This window comes from Xiphophorus maculatus, chromosome 18 (genome assembly GCF_002775205.1).
Source record: "Xiphophorus maculatus strain JP 163 A chromosome 18, X_maculatus-5.0-male, whole genome shotgun sequence".
NCBI lineage: Eukaryota > Metazoa > Chordata > Actinopteri > Cyprinodontiformes > Poeciliidae > Xiphophorus > Xiphophorus maculatus.
In genome coordinates this window covers 7,428,094-7,452,444 of record NC_036460.1, presented here as the reverse complement: position 1 = coordinate 7,452,444, position 24,351 = coordinate 7,428,094, and the positions used below count along the sequence as shown (strand labels likewise).

Below are 24,351 nucleotides of genomic sequence, written 5' to 3'. Positions count from 1 at the left end.
CCCAAATATTTCACTGTCTGACTCATCAGTTTGACCTTTTGGTGGCAGAGGGATGATTTGCTTCCTAGAGACAATTGCAGCCGTCCTCGTGATCTGTCGGAGGCTGTTTGTGTCAGAGCTCTGAGGTTGGTGCCTTGGTCAAATATTGTTTCCTCTATTTTCATTTGAGTTTAAAAATCAACTTAAGAACAAAGAAAAGTGGATGTTCTTTGAGGTAATTTTCTTTTTCAGTGATGTGCAGCAGCTGTGAAGTAAAGTATTATAGATTTATAAATCAATAAGTATTGATACAACATCAATGCCTAGACTATTGGCTAAATGACACTTAGTCCTTGTCATTGGTAGCATAATGCAGCTAAATGATTTGCTGTGCACATTACTTATCACACATTCTTGTCATACTTTAAATAAATCCTTCCCTCTTTTGCTCCCACCCACTCAAACCACCATCTCTTTCTCCTTTATTCAAACAAAACTCCAGATACCCATCTCGCTCAAAGAGAGAAAAAGACAAGCTCTTCATGTTTCCCTGGAAGCAGTGGCCACATGGCTTAAAGCCCTTCTGAAAGTGACTGTGTTGATGCAAGTCAGGCAACAGAGAGAATTGAAACATGATAAGAAATGTAGGTGTGCATGCTGAACATGTTGATGTGTGCCTTGGGTTTCAAGTGAGGGAGCGGACAGGCCTCAACATGCCGAGAGGGTTCCTTAGGCTGTGCTTACACTGACATATTTTCAGTTGTTGCATTCAACTACAGCTCAAACTCTACAACCACAATGCAGGGTTCAATAATTTATAACCCACAAATCATGTTCTCACACTGCACAACCCAGTGTTCGGACTCAACGGCGGTTTGTACAGTACAAGTGTTTGCGACACGTCGCTTTAAATCTGACAAGAAGAGAATGTTCCATATTCCTTTGAGATCATAATTTCAAATATTCAAATTTCTGCCTGTCTTTTTTACTCGCATGTCCACTTTCAAGCAGGCAACATCTAGGCATAATTATAACATATTACATTGCTTGTGGCACTTAATCATAGTAGGCAAAGTTACTCGTATACTTCCTTGTAAAGCATTGCAGTGAGTGACTTGTGAGAATTTCAGATAATTTTGGCTTGTGGCACTGCTTCTAAAGTTCAGCACCAGAATTTCAAAGGGGTTTGATTTACGTTCCACCATACGAATGCTAATGAAGAGCTAGTTGTGAGGTGTTAATCACTTCTTGTTATCCCAAGTGCACAATGCACCACAATTAGACCAATACTCAGCCCGATTGCAAAGGTTGTCGGACAATTGGAAAATCGGACGGAAATGGACTAAACATTTTTAGTCCATTTTAATACATTTTTAAACATGCAAGTCAAATAACTTCTGAAAGCTTCATGTGAGTGACATAGGAAAAGTTTTCAATGCAGTATTTAATTTAAAATGTCTCCTGTCTTCTGTTTTCAAGAGACAGGATAATGTTAGTCTGACATTGATATACTAACAATATCTACTCAAACTGATCTGAATGTGCAGTTTTTCAGGGACTTTTAAATCACTAGCTGTCATAAAGAAAAAAATGAAATAAAGTCTGAGCAAATGATATATTAGAGTGAAAGTTATTTTGGTTTTTTCAGGTCTGTAATTTTGCCGTTTGAAGTTGCTCTCAGATTTCCTTACTTAATCCCGCATACCCTAAAGGGAATGTCTTACAATAATCCGGGTTACTCAAGCCCTTCCCCAACCCCAATTCCCTGGCCACCAAAAGTCTCCCCAGCTTTAACAGACGCCTTTTCTCCCCCTTGCCCTCTTTGGCCTCTTGAATGATAACCTTGAATGGCATTGTCTCAGTATGAAGGAGGGTAAAGAAATTCCTGGGGTCTCAACGAAGAGAGCAGGAGGGCCGGACAAAAGGCATCGCAACTCTGCAAATCAGAGAATGTGAGGGGATATGAAAAGGGGTTAGTTTTTCATTCAGGTAAAAAGCTTTGACAGAAAAAAAAGAGCGCAGCCCTGGAAGAATAAGACTGTTCTCTGTGTGCTTTTTAAAGCATTCAAACCTCCCTTTCAAAACTCAACTCGACTATGATGATGAAATCTGAGGCAAGAATAAAGATTGCTATATTAGAGCAGAACTCATGAACTGAATGTTGGATATGTGCAGCTGATTGTATCAGGTTAAGTCTATTCAACCTAACTCTCTTTCTTCCACAGTCCATACATGAGTCTTTCATAGGAGCCATTAGGCCTGTGATAGTGAGCCTGATAATGACTGAGCATAGATCAATTGAAACTCAATCTGTGAATAAGCTGGCCTGCCCTTTTATATTCTGCATGGTACACTCATTCTGACCCTTTCCTCTTCATCCTCACCTCCTCCACTGAACTCCATCAAGTATCAGCTGGCTGCCATAGCAACTAAGCCACAAAAAAAAATTGATTATTGGCAAAACACATAGTGCAAAGTAAACAGTTCTCCAAGATATGTGTTGATGGATCCGTTTTTAAACTCCCAGAAAGCTGAAGGCAAATGAAACTTTTAACTGATGTTGTTATTGATGCTTTTTAAAGAAAACTAGCTCTTTGGAGTCACCATAAACCTTTCAGGAAGAGTACAGTGTTGTCAGTTTTTATAACTCGTCCTCTTCTACAGTGTGATGGAGCAGCCGCGTTGACTATAAAACAGCCCTCTGTTGAATTTATCCTGAACTATTCTCGTGGTAGCTTTGTGAAGTCTTGCAACAATTTCATCATGAGACGACCTTTTGCTTGAAGCAAAGTTAAGTTGTTTGTGAAAAGGGGAGGTTTCCAGTCTGTGTTTTTGTGGAAGAAGCTAACTACACAAAAAAATCTGGTTGTTCATATAGATGATGCTTTATTTCTAAGGATGTTCTTAGTAGCAGAAGGAAATTAGAATTTTAACTCTAAATGTAACCTCTGGTTTGCAAGTGGTAAAATGAAGACTTTAGTGTTGTTTCAATCTTGTTGCTTTCATGTTGCAGTTTTCAGAAAGTGTGAGTCAAGGGAACTAAGTGTACAGTGCTTGCTACATTTATTGGTCCCCCTGGTAAAGATGTGTAAAAAGCTTTAAAATGAATTCTTCTTGGCATGGTCTCATAATAAAAATATCTGAAAATACCACCCATTTTTCTTTCATTTCATTTCAGGGGAGAATTGGTTTTTTAACAATTCTCTATAAAGATAAGAATTGTTTCAAACAAAAACCCTGGTGTCAAAATGATTTTTGATACTGACTATTACTTCTTTTTACAAAGTTGGACTATATAAAAAGAGATGTTTGACCATTCCTTTTTACACAATCTCCCTGGATTGTCTATACAGGCTTGGGTTGTGTCTGGTGAAAATCTTCTCTGTTGATTTGGCTTTTTGATTTGGATTATGCTTTTTTGTTTGTTCATGTAATGATACATGCTCCTCTATTGATCTACGCACAGATATAAAGGCAGATGTTGTCTGAAGTCAAAGTATAGAGGCTTTAGCAAAGGCACTTCAACCAAGCCTGGGAGCAGTCCCTAAAAGTCAGCAAATTTGAAGAACAAATATGTAGACCTGTGACTATAGCAAATTTTGCTGGGCAATAATAAATAGTATAAAATGCCATAACAATGCAAATACACTCTTTCAAAGATCAAGGAACTAATTTCTGAAGAAAATTTAGATTTGGAACTGGAAGACATTTTAAATATCTCAAAAAATAAATGAAAAACAAATAAAATGGATTATGAAGTCGCTGTAAACAAACTTGCCCTTCAAAATATATTAATCATTAGGCTTAGATTGGGAAAACAGACTGTTTAGTGCCAGTTAGGACTAATAAAAAGTGTAAACTTTTACATTTACTACTACTGGGTGTCAAATATTTGTAGTAGTTTTTGAAATGCTGGTTTTATAATAGGATTAAAGGGCAGCATCTTTTATCGTTTAAATAAACGGTATTAATTTTGGGCTGGACTTTTTGTGTTTGGTTTGTCATTTATACACCCCATTGACGGTGGACTGTCAGTAAGACAGTCTACCGCTGGTTGTAGTTTATTTTTATTTTTTCCAAGCTGGGAAATCTGAATCAGATGATTACAATTTTAGTGTTGATACATATTTGTTGTATTTCCATGTTTAGTTGCTTCTGTTTTACAACAAATGCAAGATGCCGACTCCGCGGGTTAAGTGGCTCACCACGGCCATTCGGTTTGAATTCAGATGTGTTCCCTCACTTTAAACCAGTATTTCCTGGCTTGCTCTTGCTCATGGGGCTTTCATACTTCACTCTGTGGTACCACTCCATGAGCCTGGCTAGTAACCGATGCGAGAGTTCACACAATCAATCTTGCACCTTGAAACTATCGACCACATTTTGATTTATCGAGCTCATTTTATTTATCATACAATTAATCTCGACAAGCCTACAAATCTCGACAGCATGGGGCAGATATAAATCTGAAGCAGTAAGCACCATGAGGCGGCAGAGGGCAAACAACCCAGCAAGCCTCCTCACAAACCCAAAGCACCCAAACACTGCAAGCCCCCACACCCAATGACCACAGCCAAAATAAAGGATCCTGCCTTGTAACTTGTAGATTGAGAGCTACCTTGACATCACTTTAAGTTAAAGCTAGCAACCTAACCCCATGCACTGACCCAAGCACTCAGTTTTACCTCAAGTCCCTGTAGAGTTTAATAAACTCTCCATCTGTATGACAGAAAGAGCTTTTTCCAGGCATGCCTTTGAGAAAACTATTTATAAAACAAAGTTCTATTATAAAGCAAAGTAAACTATAAATTTGAAAAATGCTTCGATTATATCTATAGATAGATAGATAGATAGATAGATAGATAGATAGATAGATAGATAGATAGATAGATAGATAGATAGATAGATAGATAGATAGATAGATAGATAGATAGATAGATAGATAGATAGATAGATAGAGTTTTGGTGGGTTATCAAACTCATGAAAGAAACAAATTACCCAGACTGCACTCATTTGTGGCTCAAACAGCTACAGAAACTCTTAGGTGTTCCAGCAGCTGACAAGCACACGTGAAATGAAACAAATCCCCAAATGTCTCTTTTGTGCAAATTGTAGCGTGTTGGTGTTAGCTTTGGTGAAAAGGACAGGAAGTATCTCTGCACAGCAGCGTGCATGCAGAATAACAGCCTAAAGGTAGTTGCCTCTGAAAGCTCTGCATGTTTTTAACATTTTGGCTCGCAAACATTCTGTGAAAGAACGTCTTATACTCTTACTAATCTTTTTCCCACATCCCAGTCTGCAGCTTTCCTACCTCCAGTTTTCAATAGCCCGCATACTGAGTGTGGAGGATGAGATTTGCTGGATTTATCCATCTCCAGAAAAAATAAATAAATCGAATAGATAAAAGCCAAACGAGGAACGTGGGACCACATTAGACACAGACCTGAATTGCACCTTAGTGATTCGTTCATATTTTTATTTGTCTGCCCCCACAGTGATTTGTTCTATGCCATGTCTGTCTTAATGGTGTCATGGTGAATTGTGAGGCCTTACGTTGATTTCACCCACTCAAATGTTGCAGGATCAGAGAGTTCTCATTTTAAAATTGCTGGAAGCAGCAACTGTTTGTAGTCTGACCGGCTCTGATTTTGCCAAATGAAAGAAATTGACTAATAAATTTGCTGTTGTGAGAATTCTCCTTCTGCTTTTAAATTATCCATCCATTCGTTCATGATTTAGATTTTAGAGGTGAAATGTATACATCATGTTACAGTATCTACTCATTCATCTTGGCAGATTGATGCAAGACCTGCATTACTGCATACACGACCCCAACCAACATAGTCAGCTCTCACTCTATTTTATCATCAACAACGCAATTGAACTCCTCCTATTGACTCAAAGACCAACCCCCTGCTTGGAGGAAGCAGTCCTCCTTTTTACATTAAGAGGCATTCAGACTACAAACCACTCCTCCATACATTGAAAGTCCTTGCTTGATTTAACCAGAACCAAATCATAGGTAAAACATCAAAGATGAGCCCAGAGGTTCCCCAGCCAGACAACTCCCTCTCCACAGTAAACCTTGAGATGCTGTCCAGAAAAGCTACAGAGAACATTGGGGAGAAATGGCAGTCCTGACAGAATCCAACGGCCACTGGAACCACACTCAACTTTGTGCCGAGAATGTAGACACAAGTCTTTCTGTGGTTGTACGGGGACTGAGTAGCACTTAAAAGAATCTTGGGCACCCCATACTCCCCCCCTCAAATTCAGTTGAAGAACAAGGATGTAAGCATCCAGAAAGCACACATAAATCTGAAAAGTGACCATACAGTCTTGCTTGGGTAAGATCTGGTTAATGTTCCATGGCCAGGAGGCCACAGGACTCCATACTTGCTCTGGTGTCCAGGAAAATAAGTTCAGTCCTAATTTTGACGGATGGCGACGTGGATATGCTTCACATGGCGCTGTCATGCTCAGCTTTGTGGAGGCAGTATAAACGCTCTCCCTGACTAGAATGGGTGCCTAATTACTGTGGAGTCCATTACATAGTGGAGCAGAGAAGCATGCAGTGTAAAGTAGGTGCGACAATCAGTAGCATCATTTTTTCCAACAAGCTAGAGCAGCAACTCTCCAACTTTTCAGCTTCAGACCTTGACTATCAGTTGAGAATACAAACATTTCCACCAACTCAGCTAAACAGGGGTATAAAAAATTTGCAAGTGCTTTTTGTAAGCCTTTCTGACATTTATAGAATTCAAATTCTTTGTCATTCTCCCACAGTTGTTTATTCACGAACCAGTGCCTATAATAAGCCTTCCCAGGGATGCCGAGAAGCTTAATCCCTTCATTGCTGATTTTTTTTCTGGTCCCCTTTCCTAAAATTAGCTTTCGAGGATGTCTCCAGCTGGCACTCACTGAGAGCGTCTGTAATCAGAACTGTGACTACTATAATAATAATAATAATAATAATAATAATAATAATAATAATAATAATAATAATAATAATAATAATAATAATGGAGGAAGGGGGTTGCGGTCTAAGAGAGAAAATCAAATGATTGCCCTTTTAAAATTAAAATTTTAATTGTTTAAAATTTTAAACAATTTAAAAAAGTTTTTATTTGCTTTTTGTGTGTTTTGTGTCTACAGCGACTTAATAGTTTGATTGTTTTTCAGCAGACATGTTGAGCTTTTTCTCTTAAAGAAATGGAAATTTTGCTCTTTGAAAGCTTACATAACAATATTTTTCTTAATCACACATTTGTTTTATTTATCTTCTGTATTGCTGCAGAGACATTCAATTTGATTACATGCTGGTGCATCTGTGTCTTGCACTTAAAAGAGAATTGGAGATTTTCTTTAATAATAGTCATGTATATGTAATCACTTTGGCAAGCTTTACAGTCTATATGCTTACAACCTTGAATCTTAGCACATTAAATCACACTATATAGCTAAAAATATTCAAATTGCTGTTTATGTGTGTTTTTCCACCTAGCAGGATGTTGGGTGTTGGGTTTATCACTGTAACACTGTGGCTGCTTGAACAAGGGATTAATGCGCCCTGCTTGTGTTTTACTCTTCCTGCATGCTCAGCTAAATGTTGTAATTTTTCGGGGTGCAGCAAAGACTAATCTGAAATTCTCTTAAAGCTCTGAAGAGAAATGGGTGAGTTATTGCATATGTGAATATCCCTGGATTCCCCCGCTGATATTCAGCTGTAATGATACAGACTTGGCCAAAGCCTGTTTTATATCCCCTTGCTCTCATCAGTATGCCAGAGTTTCACTGAATTGATTTTCTAGCAGCACTACCACAGTCAAACACTCTGTTTTTCTCACACAACTGCATCAGAAACACGTTGTCCTTTTGACTTTGATGGGGAGGGAGAAAACACAGATGTCTTTTTCACTTTCCCCACTCCGCCCCAAATGTTAGTCGGTTTGTCTGGCCCATCTCCATTAGCATGTGGATTAATTTCTGTTTCTTATCAAGTCTAGATGTAATAAGGCAGCCTTGGATGGTACAGCTAATCATGTTGGAAGGCAGTGCTTTCTTGCTTTTCTTTTTTTTTTCTCCTCAGCTGCCATCCTCACATCCCAAAACTGATAGCAGGGCAGACGCATCAGAGAGGATTAGGCTAATGTGATGGCAGAGCCACCTACAAGGGGCCCCCACAGGATAATTTTAAGAGACAGTCCTTGACATTCAGGGAATAACTTGTCAGGACCTGGCTACAGGCAAATATTGAGGATATTAATCCTTAATGTAATGGCCTTGACTAGATTTTACTCTTGTCTCTGTGAGCAGCTTTAAGCACAGTCATAAGTCTCTTTAATCACTGACATAAAGCAGTCCCTCAAGGATTCTCCTGAGTTTTACAGTAATTATTGCGTAGCGGGGGAAAAAAACGCTTGTGTTTTTCACTCTTGCCTGTGTGAGAAATTGCCAAGCGATTTGCATAATGTTTGCTGTTAATTTGCACGAGTTTGATGATTTGCTGGCTGAGGAGTGCTTTGTTTTGCTGCAGTAAAAATGGAATGAAGTGTGAAATCACAATCCGTGTCATTTTACAAAGAATTTTTTGGGGAATGGTTTAGGGCTTGCTGTGCCCAAGCTGGTATCTGACATGGACAAAAGAAAGAATAAAAATTAATCCTTCTTTCTCCTGTTGCTTATAAAAAATACACCATGACCTTTTCCACATTTTGACATGTTGTAAATACAGATAGCAAATAATCTAGTTGGAATTTTATCATATAAACAAATAAAGGTGGTGCATAACTGGGAAGTGAAATGAAAAGAGTTTACAAAAATCATTCACAAAAGTGCAGCTTGCACTATAGTTGAGACAGTTCAAGAACACTGTCTGAATAGTTGAATAGGTAAGAATGAGGTTAATTTATTAAAAGAGCAACAATTATTCATGTATCCAAACAATCTGGCCTTTACCAAGTGTAGATAGAAGAAACCCGTAGGAAACTGTGTGCACAGTTTGCTGCCAACTATGTTGGGGAGGCAGTAAATCTATAGAACATGTTCAAGATGGTTTTCTTCAGTCGATCAATCTTGGGCTATCTTAGAAACTAAAAAAATACCTTGTCCAGATACATTCATGGTATGCTATTTCTATAAAAAAAAAGTGTATAAAAATAAAACTGAATTATTAGTACTATGTGATACTTTGTGTAAGTCGACTACATAAAATCCAGATAAATTAAATCGAATATTCAAAATTGAACTTGACGTCAAAGTGGCATGAACACTTTTGCAAACTGTTAATAATGAAATAATGATGTCAAAAACGCAACATGTTGCTTTGTATTTTTATTAATATCAATGAAAGGTTTCCAAATTATGTAAACCCTGAGGGATCCATCCATAAAGCAATGCCAACCGTCCTCCAGGAGCTTAATTATGAGAGTCTGTCCTTGATGCAGGTTTCCTTTCATAAGCCGTGTCTTCTCAGCCTCCAGCCATGTTTTGTGATATTTCTGAGTCCCCTGTGATGGGCTCCTCTACTGCAGCCGCCTCATCATTTTCTCATCATCTTCTTCTTTAGGTCTGCTCATTGGGTCGGGCTGTGCACTCTATCCACTGGGATGGGACAGTGAAGAAGTCCAGCAGACCTGCAGCAACAGCTCAGGCCAATTTAAATTGGGTAAGAAACTACAAATTCATTAATTCATGAATTCGTCTCGTGTTTACTGGGTGTTTTAGTCCCATAAGCGAAGAATCTAGGAAAGAGATATGTACTTTGTCTGAGCAATGACACACAATCCATTTTTTTTTTCAGAAAACAGACACCTGCCTCTCTTGCTGTCATATTCTGTAGAGCCGTGATTTCCTGGTGTTTAAAATTCATGATATAAAGTCAGCCGATCCTCCTCTAGCTGGTGAGCTGCTGGTTACAGCTATAAATATGTGCCGAGAATAACTAGGAACTCGACTTGCGCTCTGTATGCAGCTGGCATTATCAGGTCTAACTCACAGACAGTAATATGCTTTTTTATCAGACACTTGGGAGGCAGGAGATCTTTTCATCTCACTGCTCCTATATTTGATGCTAATCAAATAGTGCTGAATGTTTTACTTCATTTAAATATTTTATTAAGAACTGCTTCATCAGCAAACTTCAGAGGGGAGAAGGGAGAGATATTTAGTAGGATTTAGACAAATAACGCAAGACAATCCATTTTGAAATTTTTCATTAGGCTGGCTTGATTGTGTTGTGTTTAGAGTCGACATTTGGAGCTCAGATTGTACAACTGACAAACAGGCTGTGTTTAAATAGAAATGCAGTTATGTGTTGAATTTTAATGACATTTTTCAAATTAATTCTGTAATTTGTTCAAGTCTTTTCTAATGGACACTTGTATGAGAATGGATTTTAGACTCCACAAGAACATTGGAAATGTTCAATATAAACCGGTATTATATGTAGTTTTACTTCTATAAAACATAACCTTTATTTAGTGTTATTAATTACATAAAATGTTTCTTAGGAAGTGTTTTTACCACCAAGAGCCACTGAAACATCACAGATCAGAAACAACCATTTAATTACCATTGTGCCCAGTTGGAACTTGAAAAAGAAAACTTATTTTAGCTGACAGTATCATTACACCCTAGTTCTTCAAAAATAAAGTAAATCCCCATTAAATAGAATATAATTACACTCATCTGTCCCTTACTAGTTTCTAAACAGCTGACTTTGTCTAAAAATACACAATAATTTCCACATCTGTATTATTAATTGAACAAAAATAAGACAAAAAAAGGAAAAGCTATATGTAAAAACTTTCATTTCAATATACTGTACAGTTGCTTCTAACCAAATGCACACGAATAACTGACCATAATCTGTTTGACCACGTACATTAAAACAGAGTTTTATCTTTTGCTGTCTTGGAGTATACAGGTTTGTGTAAACACAATGAGTGTCACGGAGGAAAGACATTAGCAATGATCTTAGAAACACAATTTTATGACCTATCAATCTTGATTATGAGACCATCCCCAAAGTATTTGAAGTCCATCATTCTTCAGTGAGAAAGATTATTCTCAAGTTTAAAATATCTATTTTTTTACTTTGCTGTTCAAGTTTCAGCAATGTGAATGTTGAAGTTCACTACATGACAATTAGAAAGATACTTAACACTGCTTTTTGGAATTATAAAGGCAGAACGATGTTTACGTCAACCATTAGTCCACATTTCTTCCTGTGGGCTTTATGTGGAGGTGGCCACTCTCCCATTTTTGGGCCCAGAATGACAAACACAATTTCAAACCCCCTCTAGTGCTGATTCTGGGTTGGGTACACCAGCAAATGTTGTCTTTCTCCCTTAAAATCTCTGAATAGTAGCTCTTATTCTGACCTTTTCTCTTAGACTAATTTTCTAAAGGAAACCATAACACTAATAATGGTGTTATTGGTGTTATGATGGGGGGAATCACAAACCCCTCCATCATGTTAAGGTGGCAAACCTATAAATGCTTTTCTTTCTCCATTCTCATGTCAAATGTGTCTGTCAACTAATGGGGCGTACTTTACATCATTAAATTAAAGCTGCAATATGTAACTTTTGTAGAAAAAAAACGTTTTCTATATATTTGTTAATAATGTCAGTATGTCAAGACAGTATCGTATGAGACAGATTAGAAGAACTTAAACTCCTCTTGATACCTGCTTCAGCTTTAATTTCAGTTTAGTAAATAATGACATGACCTCTGCTTTAGTGATAATAAATGCCCTGGTGAAAACAGTGACATGCTAGACTACTCTGCTATATTTAGTTCACCTCAAATAGGCCAGCAATAATTGCATGTTGTCCCTTCTGTTTCTGGACGGCAGGCAAGAACCATCTTTCTGAAATTCAAATAAGTCACAGAAGACAAGCAGACTTTATAGCCACTGCTGGACTGTAAGTTCTGAGAGGCAATAAACATGTAAACGAGCTCATAAGTTTTGCTCTGTTTACTCACTGGAGTTACTACTTTATCACTTGCAAGCCAGTTGGCCTTTAGTCTTTTTTGTAAGCAACTGCTGATTAGCTTTAGATACATGAGGAACTTTCAGGTTGATGTTATATTTGTGGAAAACCAAAAGGGCACATAAAGTAAAGGTCAGTTTATTAGGCATGACCCGCCCATGATTGGCTCGTGCTAATTCTAAAGCTAACCAGCCTTTTGGTTTCTTTCTGCAGACAACATCATAGATTATATATAAGCACGCAGAGCTTGCTGACAGATGTCGGTTGACTCCAAACACCATATCTCTTTATTACCGTGAACTATACCACAACCTGTTTTCCCCTTTTCATGTTCCCTGACATGAATACAAAGAAAGTCACGTTTTAGAACATGAATCAATAGGTTTATTTTGCATCGGTTTACACAAACTGCCATGAGAGTACATTCTTCTGTCAGTAATTGTTCTGACAAATTACCCAGAACAGCTGGATGAAAGATCAGTGAACACTGTGTCCTTTAACAAGACAAAAAACACCAATTATACTTGTTCTCCTGCAGTTCTGCAGCTTTCAAAGACAGCCAACGCAGCAGAAAAAAAAGGTTGTGTCAAACAAATTACGGCTTCGTATAGTAAACAGCTGTCAATATGTCTACATTTGAATTTGACGGGATCTATATAACAACCTTCTCCATATTAATCAACGCAATGATTCATTGATTAGTTACCTTCCCAATTAAATCCAGAGCATGCCATCAGAAGTAATTATGTTCGGTATCCAGTTCTCACATTGTGATTTCCTCTTTGAAATAGCAGACTGTTTGAGCATTATTGTTAACAAGCATGCTTGCTTCAGAGTGTCATTTGCTGCTCCTGGCAAATTAATTTTTTTTTCTTGTTTCAGACTGTAGCTGCTGTTGCTCTCGTAAGCGACATGACAGGCTGATGATTTTTTTCTCTCTTTTTTTTGTCCCATGCGAGCAGCAGATTTCACACAGATCTTCACACAAATTAATTCCTCTTTCTCATTTATTAATCATGAGGAGTGTAGACGACAGTTCAAAATGCCTTTGGAGATCACCAACGCTGGGTGTGTGTGTTGCATCTGAAGATCTCAACATGAAAAAGCATAAAAAAACAAAACTTCTCTCTGCTTTGACCAGACAGGGTATTTGTAAATGAAATATTCTCACTTTGATCATTTAAAATCATAAACACACAAAAATATTTATGAATAATGTCCATTATTTTTTATGGAGTGTGACAATGAAGCAAAATAATTACCTTGTATTCGGTCTTTGAAGGTTTTTTCTGCACTGAGAACACAAGTGACAGGGTTTGTTCATGCAATGCTTACTATTTCCATCCAATTTTAGGTCATAATATCTTTTAAAACAAGCTTCTTGCATAATTGGCAATTCAGCTTCCTATTCAGCTTTTTTTTTATTTTGCTCTAAACCCACTATCTGAATTTAAATATTTAAATTGTCATAACTCTTAAATTATTGGTCAAGGTGTCAGTATGACTGAACCACAAAGGCACTTAAATTTTATTGCTGAAATCATTACAGATTTCCTCACAATTATTTATATTTACCAGGTTTATTACTGAATATGCATCAGAATGATACTCTCATGCAAATGGGGAGAACAGATTCCAGAATGTAATGATATTTTTAAAAAGCAGCTGCTGTTGACTTCAAGGCTTTATCAGGTGTACAATGTTGGTAAAACGGTCTGAAAAGCTGCGACATCCACCAACAATATTATTTGATGTTGGTGCAATTCAGCAAATCTGTCTAACTGTGACTGAATATTAAATATTCATAAGCTGGGGTGACATTACACCAGGAGATTATGTGAGAGAGGAAGAGACGTAACACAGAAAAGCTTAATTAAATGGAAATTCACAGTTTTAGGGAAAGTCAGAACAATATTATTTTATTAATGTTTTAGTTAGTTAGTTCGTTAGTTAGTTCATTAGTTAGTTAGCCATATCGAAACACCTGTCTATATGTATTCTTTTGAGAATGTAGATTTTCAAATCCAGTATGTCTAATAGTAGAGGTCAAAATTTCAAAAACATAAAATATCAACTTTACTCTTTTGTGTCTGCTTTCTGCTTTAAACGTTTTCTCTCTCTCTTTATTTCAACAATGTGTAAACATGTCTGCATATGTCAGATAAAATTGAGGTTTTTATGTGCTACGTGCTTAAAATAGCTCAATTTGAGTCTTCTTCACTTACTAACAGCATTGGGACCCAAGTGTGTTGTTGTTAGTCTAACCTGAAAACTCTTAGGTTTGGTACGTTCATTGATTGGAAAAGATTCGGTTTTTAAGTTTTGGCCAATTTCTTGAAGCCTCTCTATTTGATAATAACATTATGGTGTATATTTTATTGGTTATGCATGCATCAACTTTAGCTAACACAGTTCAGATAGCCAAAATATTACTTAAATTAGTGGCCTGAAATCAATATCTAGTACAACAGATGTGTTTGTATGATGTCAGACATTTAATCTGTCCCATTTTTTACAAAAAATCAGAATTCTAAAATGAGCAACATAGTTATGGAAAGTTGTTGCAACAATTACAACACATCAAAAGCCAATGCGAATGTTGCGTAATTTTTCCAAACGTGCCTCTCTAAAAGTTATTTCCACATGCTGCAGTAATGTTGTGCTTTCAAAAGCATTCCTAAAAGTCCTTTAAATTAATTTGTCGCATACCAGACTGTTGGAGAATGAGGTTAAACTTTGCTCCTTACTTTTGTTTTAATGATTCTCACACGCAAGAGGGAAATGTAGGAGCAGCCTGAACAAAAATGTTAAGCATCTGGCTCCATTCCTTTCAACTCACACTAACATGTTAGGGTCAAACATATTCTACAGTATACCCAAGACACACCATACAGATTATACACCATCTTATGCATTTTTTTAATGAAACATTTCCAGCTGCTGTTTAAGACGCATGGAGTCTTTCAGTTTCAGCACACCTGTCAGAAATTGTATTTATTTATTTTATTTTGTAATAATAGATTCCCCAACAGTTTGTTAGAAAAGCAACACAACTCTCAGTTTAAAAACATACATAAATATAATTACCAAATTATAAAACTATGGATAATTAATGTTGATGTTCCTTCCCCAAATGTTCTCTTAAATACCCAGAAATGTATGTGGAAAATCCAATTGTTTGCTAACGACCATTATAGTTTATGGGATTATAAAATACAGTATGTTTAGTGTATGCTGTATATATATATACATATATATATATATATATATATATATATATATACAGTATATATAGCTTAACTTTAACCTCAACAAGTATTTAAATACTAACAGTCTTATATCTCATTTACCAGGATGGAAGAATAAATGTTTTTAATTGTGAAATTTTAGTTCAGCGCTGTAACTTTACTACTGTGACAACAACTACAACAACAACTATTGTGTTGAAGCTTTTGCAGTGCAGGAAATCTGAAGCAGAGAGTCTATTACATCATTATAAAAGGTGCAGGCTCTGCATAATTGATGTGAATGTGGTGGGGAACTCTCCACTTGGTCCATCTGTAATTCATCATGATATATACTAGCAGAAAAATAGCATTGTTCTTTTATTATGTACCATCATTATAAAAGCTTCCACCGTCTGTCATGTAATACATGAGCAGAAATATAACACCATTGTTTTACTGTTCCAACAAACCTTTGAAATATGACAGAAGTGGTGTAACTAGGACAACATAAAGACGCTTACTGCATCAAATTATGTTATGTCAAAGTTTTCACTTTTGACTTTTTTTCCTGCTAGTTATACAACTTTTAGAAAGTATCTTTTAGAAAATATTTTTCTCTTAGATATCTGACATCGAAGAAGCTACCCAACTTCACAGGCAGCTGAAATCAAGACCAAAAAAAAATGTTCTCCTTTAATCCCTTGCTCTGTTCTGCAGGTTCTTGTCAGATCGGCTGGGCATACTACTGCACGGGGGCGGGGGCGGCCACTGCCATGCTCCTTTGCACCTGGCTGTCCTGCTTTGCCGGGAAGAAGCAGAAGCATTACCCATACTGACAAGAGAATCGGAGAGAAAGGGACAGACTGAGACCTTGGGCGGTATGACAAAAGGGAGGGGACTCCAACTGTGTGGACTCAGACAAATACAGCACATCAGGCACCGCAGACGCCAAGTCACTACGGTGCTCTGCACAATCTTCGGGACGCGTCTCATCTGACGACTGCAGGGACTGTTTCATAATGCAGCACACACATGGCTCTGAAAACTTCTCTTAAAAGATGTTCCTAAATGAAAGATGTATGGACCAAGCGTATTAGTAAAGTTGTTACATTATGTTTTCCTTTATTTCTGTTATCTATATCTTCTCAATTCATTAATTTTAATGTGATGGTGTGGCCTGTAAAGAGCAGAAAATATATTCCCTCATTATTCCTGAAGTGTTCCCACCTCCTCTGTGTCTCCCATTCTTGCCTTAAACAACCTGAAATGCAATAATACCTGTAATAATGTAAAGCAGTCCAGAAAATTGGCTGCCAACCCTCCTTGGCTCAGCCTTTTTTCAAATATCAGACATTTAAGCAGAGTTTATTTAACACATCCATAAGATATACAATGTGTATGGTAATGTATTTTATCATGTTATCACGTGTTTTGTATTCACTCTCAGAATATTCTTTGTCATGCTTTTTGTTTTGTAAATAAATGTTTAATTAAATCCTGCTTTCATGTGTGTTTTTTCCACAAATCCTGCACCTTCGACTAAAGCACGCCCTGGAGCAAAATGGGGAAGGCCTTCGCATTCCTAAAGAGCCTTTCCCACAACTTCCTTATCTTAGGAGCATTTGCTACATATGAGCTCTGTGAATGTAACCTTTTTCCTGTTATTAATTAGCTAAATCTTATGACCTCTAGTCAGAGAATTTGCCTTTTTGATCAGGTTTCTCAGCTTCAAAGCCCTAAAATGGTCCAGACAAAGCCTGCGATCTAATCACACCCTGGGAAATTGAGCAGCTCTGCTCCCAGCAGCCTACCAGCTCAATGTCAGGGGGTATCTCACAGTTCCTGAACCTGAATGCATGGTGGGAATAACAATAACGATAACCTCTTGGTAGCTGTTACCACGGCCTTATGTGTCATTAGAGGAGCGAGCTGCACCCAGCTTTTCGCCTTCTATTTTCAGCTGTTTACTCCTCCATGATTTTTCCTCCTTTGATTAACAAACACCTTATCCCCGCCTGCGTGTACACAAAGTCAGCTCATTTACAATGCAACTGTGCTTTGGCCCTCATTAGCAGTTCCATTTTCTCACAATGCTCAGCACTGAGCAGAAAATGGAAACACACACCCCTCCCTTCCGTTCTCACTTGAGAAATATCTCTGGGTGCACGATCTGATGTTTAATATGTTAGCACAGCTCCTCTGCATTCTGCTTCCTTTTCCCTCTCGCTCTGATCTACGGCGCTGATTGATATCAGCAGCGATTGTTGCAGTGAGTCAACCAGCTGCCTCATCAGCAAAGGCAGACATATTGGGGTCAAGTTGGAGCGCTTACTCCTTGATTCCGACACCCGGTACCTCAGACTGACAGGGTGCAACCCTTCAGTGTGAGAAATCGGCGACTGATTGTATTAAAACATGCAAAATGTGTGCAAACTTGAAAGTACAGCTGCTCTGATGAAGCAACATTAAAACTCCCTTGCAATAGTCATGAATGGAGACTGACAAGTGAATGCGTTTACTCTAGGCAGAATAATTTGGTTATGTAGTGAGGACCACACATTTCTTGCATACACAGATCATCCCAAAGATGTTTATTTCCTCTTTTATTAAAAGACATGTCCTTTAAATTGACTATCTGATTTAAAAAGGGGGCATCACTTTTAGCCTTGTCTTAGTTGATAAACATTTAAAAGAACAATATGTATTTTCCAGGCACATAGTGCCATTTTATAGCACAATCAAGTAACTACGTTACATTCAGTTACCTTACAGAAGTGTTGTACATGTAAAGCATGACTTAAAAGAAATTTGATTTTGTAAATTGACGCCTTAAAATTGAGTCAGTCTCTTTACGAAGCTCCTACTCTTCCCGACACTTTGCCTGTAGGATAACATCGTCATCATCATAACAATACTCTTTCATTAAGTCACTTACAGCTGTTCATAGGAGCAATGGATTGAGAAATGGTTCCATTCTTAGCTCAGCAGACATGCAGTTTGAGGTGTTTGCTAATTGCTGCTGTCGCTAGTCTGAAAAAGTCAGTTTTACTTAATGCACCTGCTTTCATGTTAGACCTTCAACTAAGACAAATCACAAGCTCAACAGGCCAGTAGTCATCTTTTATATTTAACATTTTCTGAAATGAAATGAATCCTAGATAAAGTTTACTTTCTTTGATTCAATATGTTTCAAACGGAATTTTATTTGTCTCTGTGTGGAGAGTCAACTATGACGAATGAACTGAGTCATCACCAAATTTATTCTGTTCAAAACAGAAAACCAACCTTCTGCTCCCTCTTGAGTGATACACAGAAGTTGAAGAGAGACTCAATTAGCTCTACAAAGCCTTACATTTTTAAAAGAGTGCTGTGTTGTCAGAGTGCCCCGTTTAGTGCTTTGCAAATAGCTCATGGTCTTTCCTTTACTCTCAGAATATTGCTTCATATGAGCCAAAATTTTATATGATCGTTTAAAGCCACCTCGGGTGAAGGATAAGATCAATAATGTTAAGATATTTAAAGTTAAGTCATACTTATGTTTATGCCTCGCATCTTTCCAGGCTACACATTATGACGTGCAAGTGTGAGGAAGGACCAAAATGTAGACTGGTGCTCGGTAGGATCATAATGATGTGTATTTAATAATGAAACTGAAAAACAACTAAAAATGAGAATGGGAAAACATCAGGAGCCAGGGCACACATTCAGGAAAATAAAAACAAAACCGGAAACCATGGAGCAAACGAAAAGATCCAGAAAACATAGAAGGGGAGAAAGGAACTCAAATACTAAAGGAGAAGTGGAAATGACTAAAGGGAGCAGAAGAGCTCATTACAGGTGAGTGGATGCAGCTGGGGAAGGGAGCAGGCTGTGGCAATTGAAGAAATAATTGACACATGGGACAGGTCGCAAGGAGAATGAAACAGGAAATTAAACATGAACAGTAGACAGAGGTAAATACTAATCTAACGAAACAAATCCAAAACACAATGATGAGAATTGTTTGTGTTTTGCTCAATGAATAAACTAAAATAGAAAGATATAAGAAAATAAACAAAGAAGAAATGATCAAAGCAGACAGTAACTGAACCCAAACGTTCAAACGCCTACGAATCATAACAACACAAATGTACTTCAAAGTGCATGAAAAGGAAAAAAAACAAACAAAGGTGAAGGAATTACAATTAAAGGAAGAAGTACATTGAAAGTATACTTGCTCATCAGTTAGAAAAATAATAGAAAAAAATAGAAAAAAGCCAAAACAAAACAAAAAAAGGGGGGAAAGTTTAGAAAGCTGCAGTAAATAGTAACATCCTGATTTGTAGTTGCTTTTGAATCTAAGGTTTTCAGAAAGTTAGTTTTATAGCTGAGAAGAATACAACTAAATGTTGCCATTGTTTAGTTTTGTTCTACAAACAATTCATATTTGACAGCTTTACAATAAATTATTAAACAATAAATCTAGATTTATTGTTTAATATAATTCTGAACAGTTTCTCTAAATTGTCCTCAATGATGATGTAAATATGGTCATTTTATACTTATTAAATTTTATGTAATATTTTCTGAAGCAGGTGGATCTTATCTAAAAGCAATTTCCAAATTAAAGAAAATTAAAAAAAAAAATAAATAAATCCAGTGAAAGATCCACCTTGAGACTGAATGTTATGCAATGTTCTTTCAAATTTGATAAACTTAGCTGTTTTGACAATTTTCTTTGACTTTCATAAGGAATTTGACTCTAATGAACACACTACAAATTCTAGGTTTTGGAGAGTTATTTATTAAGATTATTAAAATGTTTTATAATGAAATAAACAGCTTAAATATATTATCTCCAACAAGGTTTTTGATATGAAGAAGTGTATGAGAGGCCCCCTCAAATTCTTGCTTTTCCTTTATCATTACTGAACTTGTATTCTCAAATATTTCACACAACTCAGTCATAATTTAATTTGGCATAGAAGTTAAGATGTCTCAACTGCCAATGACACAGTATTGTTTCTTACAGATAAGTCAACATATATGGTAGAAGGGTCAAACGTTTGATAAGCTGCAATTTTACTGTCTCTAAGTTACCAGTAAACCTTTCAAAGTTATGGAAGTATAATCTTTGTTGCAGAGTTATTGAGGGATAAATGTAAACTTTAGGACTTTCTGAAAAGTAAGTGTTTTCCAGTTAAATACCAAGAGTTTGCCTCTGTTGTGAAAGCCATTCTTTCGGGCATAGCTAAGTTAATGAAGCACACTTTTAATATCAAAGTTTCAGTCTGCAATAACTTATATAAAAGTTTGCTAGAACAAGAAATGCTGAAATCAGCATACAAGGAAAGTCCTACGTAATTCGAATATGGTGTCACCCAAAGGAAAGGTTTTCTGGAATGCATAGTGTATAAATATAAAGTGGAGGAAAACTTGGATGATTCACTTTCAATACTGCGTTTCAAATAAAGTAAGGGAGCTTAATTTCAAAATTGTGCACAGTATTTACCCTTGTAACAAAAACTATCAGTGTTTAAATATGTGGATGAAAACTGTGCTTTATTCAAGTTGAGTCAGAAACTATAATACATTTATTTTACAACAGTTCTCTCTCTTCTGGGTTTTAGAGGGACTTGGAGAAATTTGTCAAGAATAAAACTAAGCGCACTTTCCAAATCAGTTCTGGGATGTTATAGCCAAGTTTAAATGTAGTGATAAAAATCTGAGCTTAATAATTAATCTAATGCTCCTGTTAAAGAGATTTAATATGCATAGGGAAAAATCCTCCACACACAGACCAGGATGCAGCAATTTGAATTCCACATTTTTATTTATAGTTAGCTTTAAAGTTTAGATTTGATGGACCACGGATGACTAGAATCATAAAGTGCCTTTACTTATTGCATAATTTTCATTAGCTGCATTTTCTTTGTAAAATATAAATGTTCATGCTAATTGTATTTGTAGCAGATAAAGTTTTTGAAGAACAAAAATGTTTTGGCTAATAACGTCTTTGGAAAAAAAAAATTGTTTCCAGACTGTGCTGTTTAGATCCAGCCAAAAAACAGTATTAAGTTTTGCTTTTAGGAACATTTCTAGAAATTACAATTTAAATTTTGGTTCTTTGCTCATGTAGAAACAATGCTCTTTACTCCATACATTTAAAAGCCTTCTTTATGTTTTTGCTTTAGAAAGCCCCACTGGGTTTTTGTTTTTTTCTTGTTTATCTTGCTTGTTTTCAGCTAGAAAGAGTAAAAATCTTAAAAACAGCAAGTCCCCAAAGAAACACTTTGAAACACCTTCAAAAACCAAGCGATACTGTATCTCGAGACTAAAAATCAAGAAAGTTTCTTTCTTTTGATGCAAAATCTAAGGAGAAGAAACATAGCTCAACACTTGTGTGCAGGACTGTAAGTTTCTTGTGTTGATTTGTGTTTTACCTTTCTATACGTGGCTGATTTCAAAATTACGTTTGGAGAGACAAACTTTTGCAGCTGAACTAAAAAATCTACATGAGTTGATTCTTTATAGTGAATATTTCCTCTGCCTGATGGTTCCCTGCTGCTCTTAAAGGCCAATCTGCTCAAAAGGAAATGTTGAACTATTCATGCTTAAAACTATTAAAAATTGCAAAGTGAATATTACACCAGAATAGTAACCATTTAGAACTTAAACATTTTGTGATCTTTAACTTTCAGCATTCATTTATCCATATCTACAAGTTGGGATGTCACTGGATTGAATACATATTTGGTTAATTGCACTCAAATGTGATTTGTCTTTCAATTCAGATTAGGAATTACGCTCCGTTCAAAAGGCTGAGCTGACTTTCTCTCTGAGCTGGCCAAAACAAATAAATAAATAAAAAAATACAGGTGAAATTCACTGAACATCCCCTGGCAAGTTATTTACATATAAAGTGGCTGAATGTACAGGCTGTGACTCATGCACAACATACTGAATCACAGTAACAGGGATTCAAAAAAAGATAAAATCTTGAAGCTTACAATAAATTAGTAACTAAATTTCTTTTAGGACATGTTTTTGTTTTTATTATGACACAAGAATGCAATGAGATTCACTCAACAACCACTGCAAAACAAAATAAGCATCCTCACTCCTCCTTGTTATTGGATAGCATGATTAAACTACAGTAAACTATTCACATACCTACAAGATCCTTTCCTATACATTGATCTTATTTTCTGGATACGTCAATATAATCAAGAATATGTATTTTTTAATCACAAGAGAGTCTGACTGCTAATGATTTTAAAGAGACAGAAAAACTAATTAAAAATACTAGAACTATTTCTACTTTAATGAAATGGGACATTTTATGAATGGAGATTCCAATGAAAAGGCTTTCATTAGACAAAAGACAGAGGCCAAAAATTTCAGCAAACTGTCATTGTAACCGTAATAAATATAACTTATAACTCAGGTAGTTCTGTCATTCAAAATGTCCGAGATGCAATCATTCCATTAAATGAAAAGACAGCTAAACATTTCAATTTTAACTCAGTGATCAGTATTTCAGTTTATAAGTCATGGGTTATTTTTAAAGTTTTCTTTGGAGAAACGTGTTTTTGTTTACTTTTTTTTTGTAACAAAAGACATTTATTTAAAAAAGTCATTAATGTGAAACGTTTAAGGTTATTTATGTAGATTTGCAAGTTTAACAAGGGCAACTTGAAGGAACTCTTGGAAACTCAGCTGTGGTTGATGACAGATCAAACCAGATCAAACCAGACAGCAACCAGACAGATGTGAGGTGTTTCACACTAACACCTCACAAAAATGAGGTGTTTGTGTGAATGATGTCATCTATTCAGTTTTTTTACAAAGCACTTCTTGGTTTCAGTATTGTCACTCTGCATGCATGACCACTTTTAACCCATTTCCACTCCGGAAAGAGTTCATTTAAAACCTACTCGTATGTCTTTCTCTTTCCTTGAAAGTATCTGCCGTTTAGCTTTAAATTTTGGATTTAATGATTTACAAAAACATGTTGAAACAGACATGAAAGTACATGGAATCTATTATAACACACCAGACAAACCAGTTCAGCAACGAGAATCAGAGGCTGTTTCTCAAAGCTCACACACGCATAGCATGGACGGATTAGATCTCAAGGTTCACTGGTTAACCCGTAGGGACATGCAGGCTTGTGGTGAGCAGGATTTCTAAATTAGCGGTTTGTTTGAAGTTAGCTAGAGGTAAAGGGCAAACTTGCAACGAATTTTTGAGCAGGGTAAGATGCTCGGTTTCAACAGAGCAACGATTTATTTATGAAACATGTGCACACACAGGTGTTTCCAGCTTGAGTGAAGTGATGTTGCTTGTTGCATTAGGTCACCGGAGACCCAACAAAGTCAACAAAGATTTTTGACAGGAGGCAAAGTTCAGAGCATTGTAATAACACCAGTCATTGCTGAGTTTCATTCAAGTGGCCAGAAAGTTGTTATGAAGTGTCAGTGGGTCAATGTAAGTAACACCAAAACAATAAAAACAGCAGGAATGTATTGCTCTTCTAAGATAAAGTGTCTTCCTAGAGAAAATAGTAATTATCTCACAGTTGCAGTGCTTTTCAACATGTTTATACATTTCTACATGTTGTTACATTATAATCACAAACTCATCAAGATCAAATGTACATCAAGAAAAAATTTATTTCATCAAAGCATTTAAACCACTTTCAAATCTTCTAATGAGCAGCCAAATGCATCTAAAGAGGCAGTGAAGACTCCTAGAGTTGTGGGCTGCCACATTTCATTCCACCTGGGGAGATGTTTGGGGTTTAGTGCACTGCTCAAGAGCACTTCAGCTGCAGTTAGGGATAGAATGAGGCAGCTCTGAGCACGCAATGTACTGGTAATTTGTTGTTGGTCTAGGATACCTAAAATAAAACTGTCTCAGATAAAGCAACAGGGCAAGAGAGATTATAATTATATTTTTACTAAAGCAGATTAAAGCAACTTAATTGGAAAAGGCTTTTAAGCAGGTTAATTAGATATCAAGCAATTATGGACGAAAGTCAAGCACTCTTGAACGTTATATTAATTATAATGTGTCATTTGCCGTCGCCATTATTTAAAGCGAAGAGATGTCTCTATGTGATCTACATAACTCCAGCTCATGGAAATTAGTCACAGCACCAGGG

General features: G+C 36.5%; 1 protein-coding gene across 1 annotated transcript in view; it reads left to right on the top strand.

The window, feature by feature from the left end:
• Positions 1-16,701, top strand: part of lhfpl6 (LHFPL tetraspan subfamily member 6) — a 65,557-nt gene extending 48,856 nt beyond the window's left edge. The window contains exons 3-4 of the mRNA XM_005796826.3: positions 9,549-9,647; positions 15,924-16,701. Of these exons, the coding sequence (XP_005796883.1) occupies positions 9,549-9,647; positions 15,924-16,042 (218 nt within the window). The 3' untranslated portion in view covers positions 16,043-16,701. The remainder of the gene's footprint in view (positions 1-9,548; positions 9,648-15,923) is intronic.
• Positions 16,702-24,351: the final 7,650 nt, after the last annotated feature.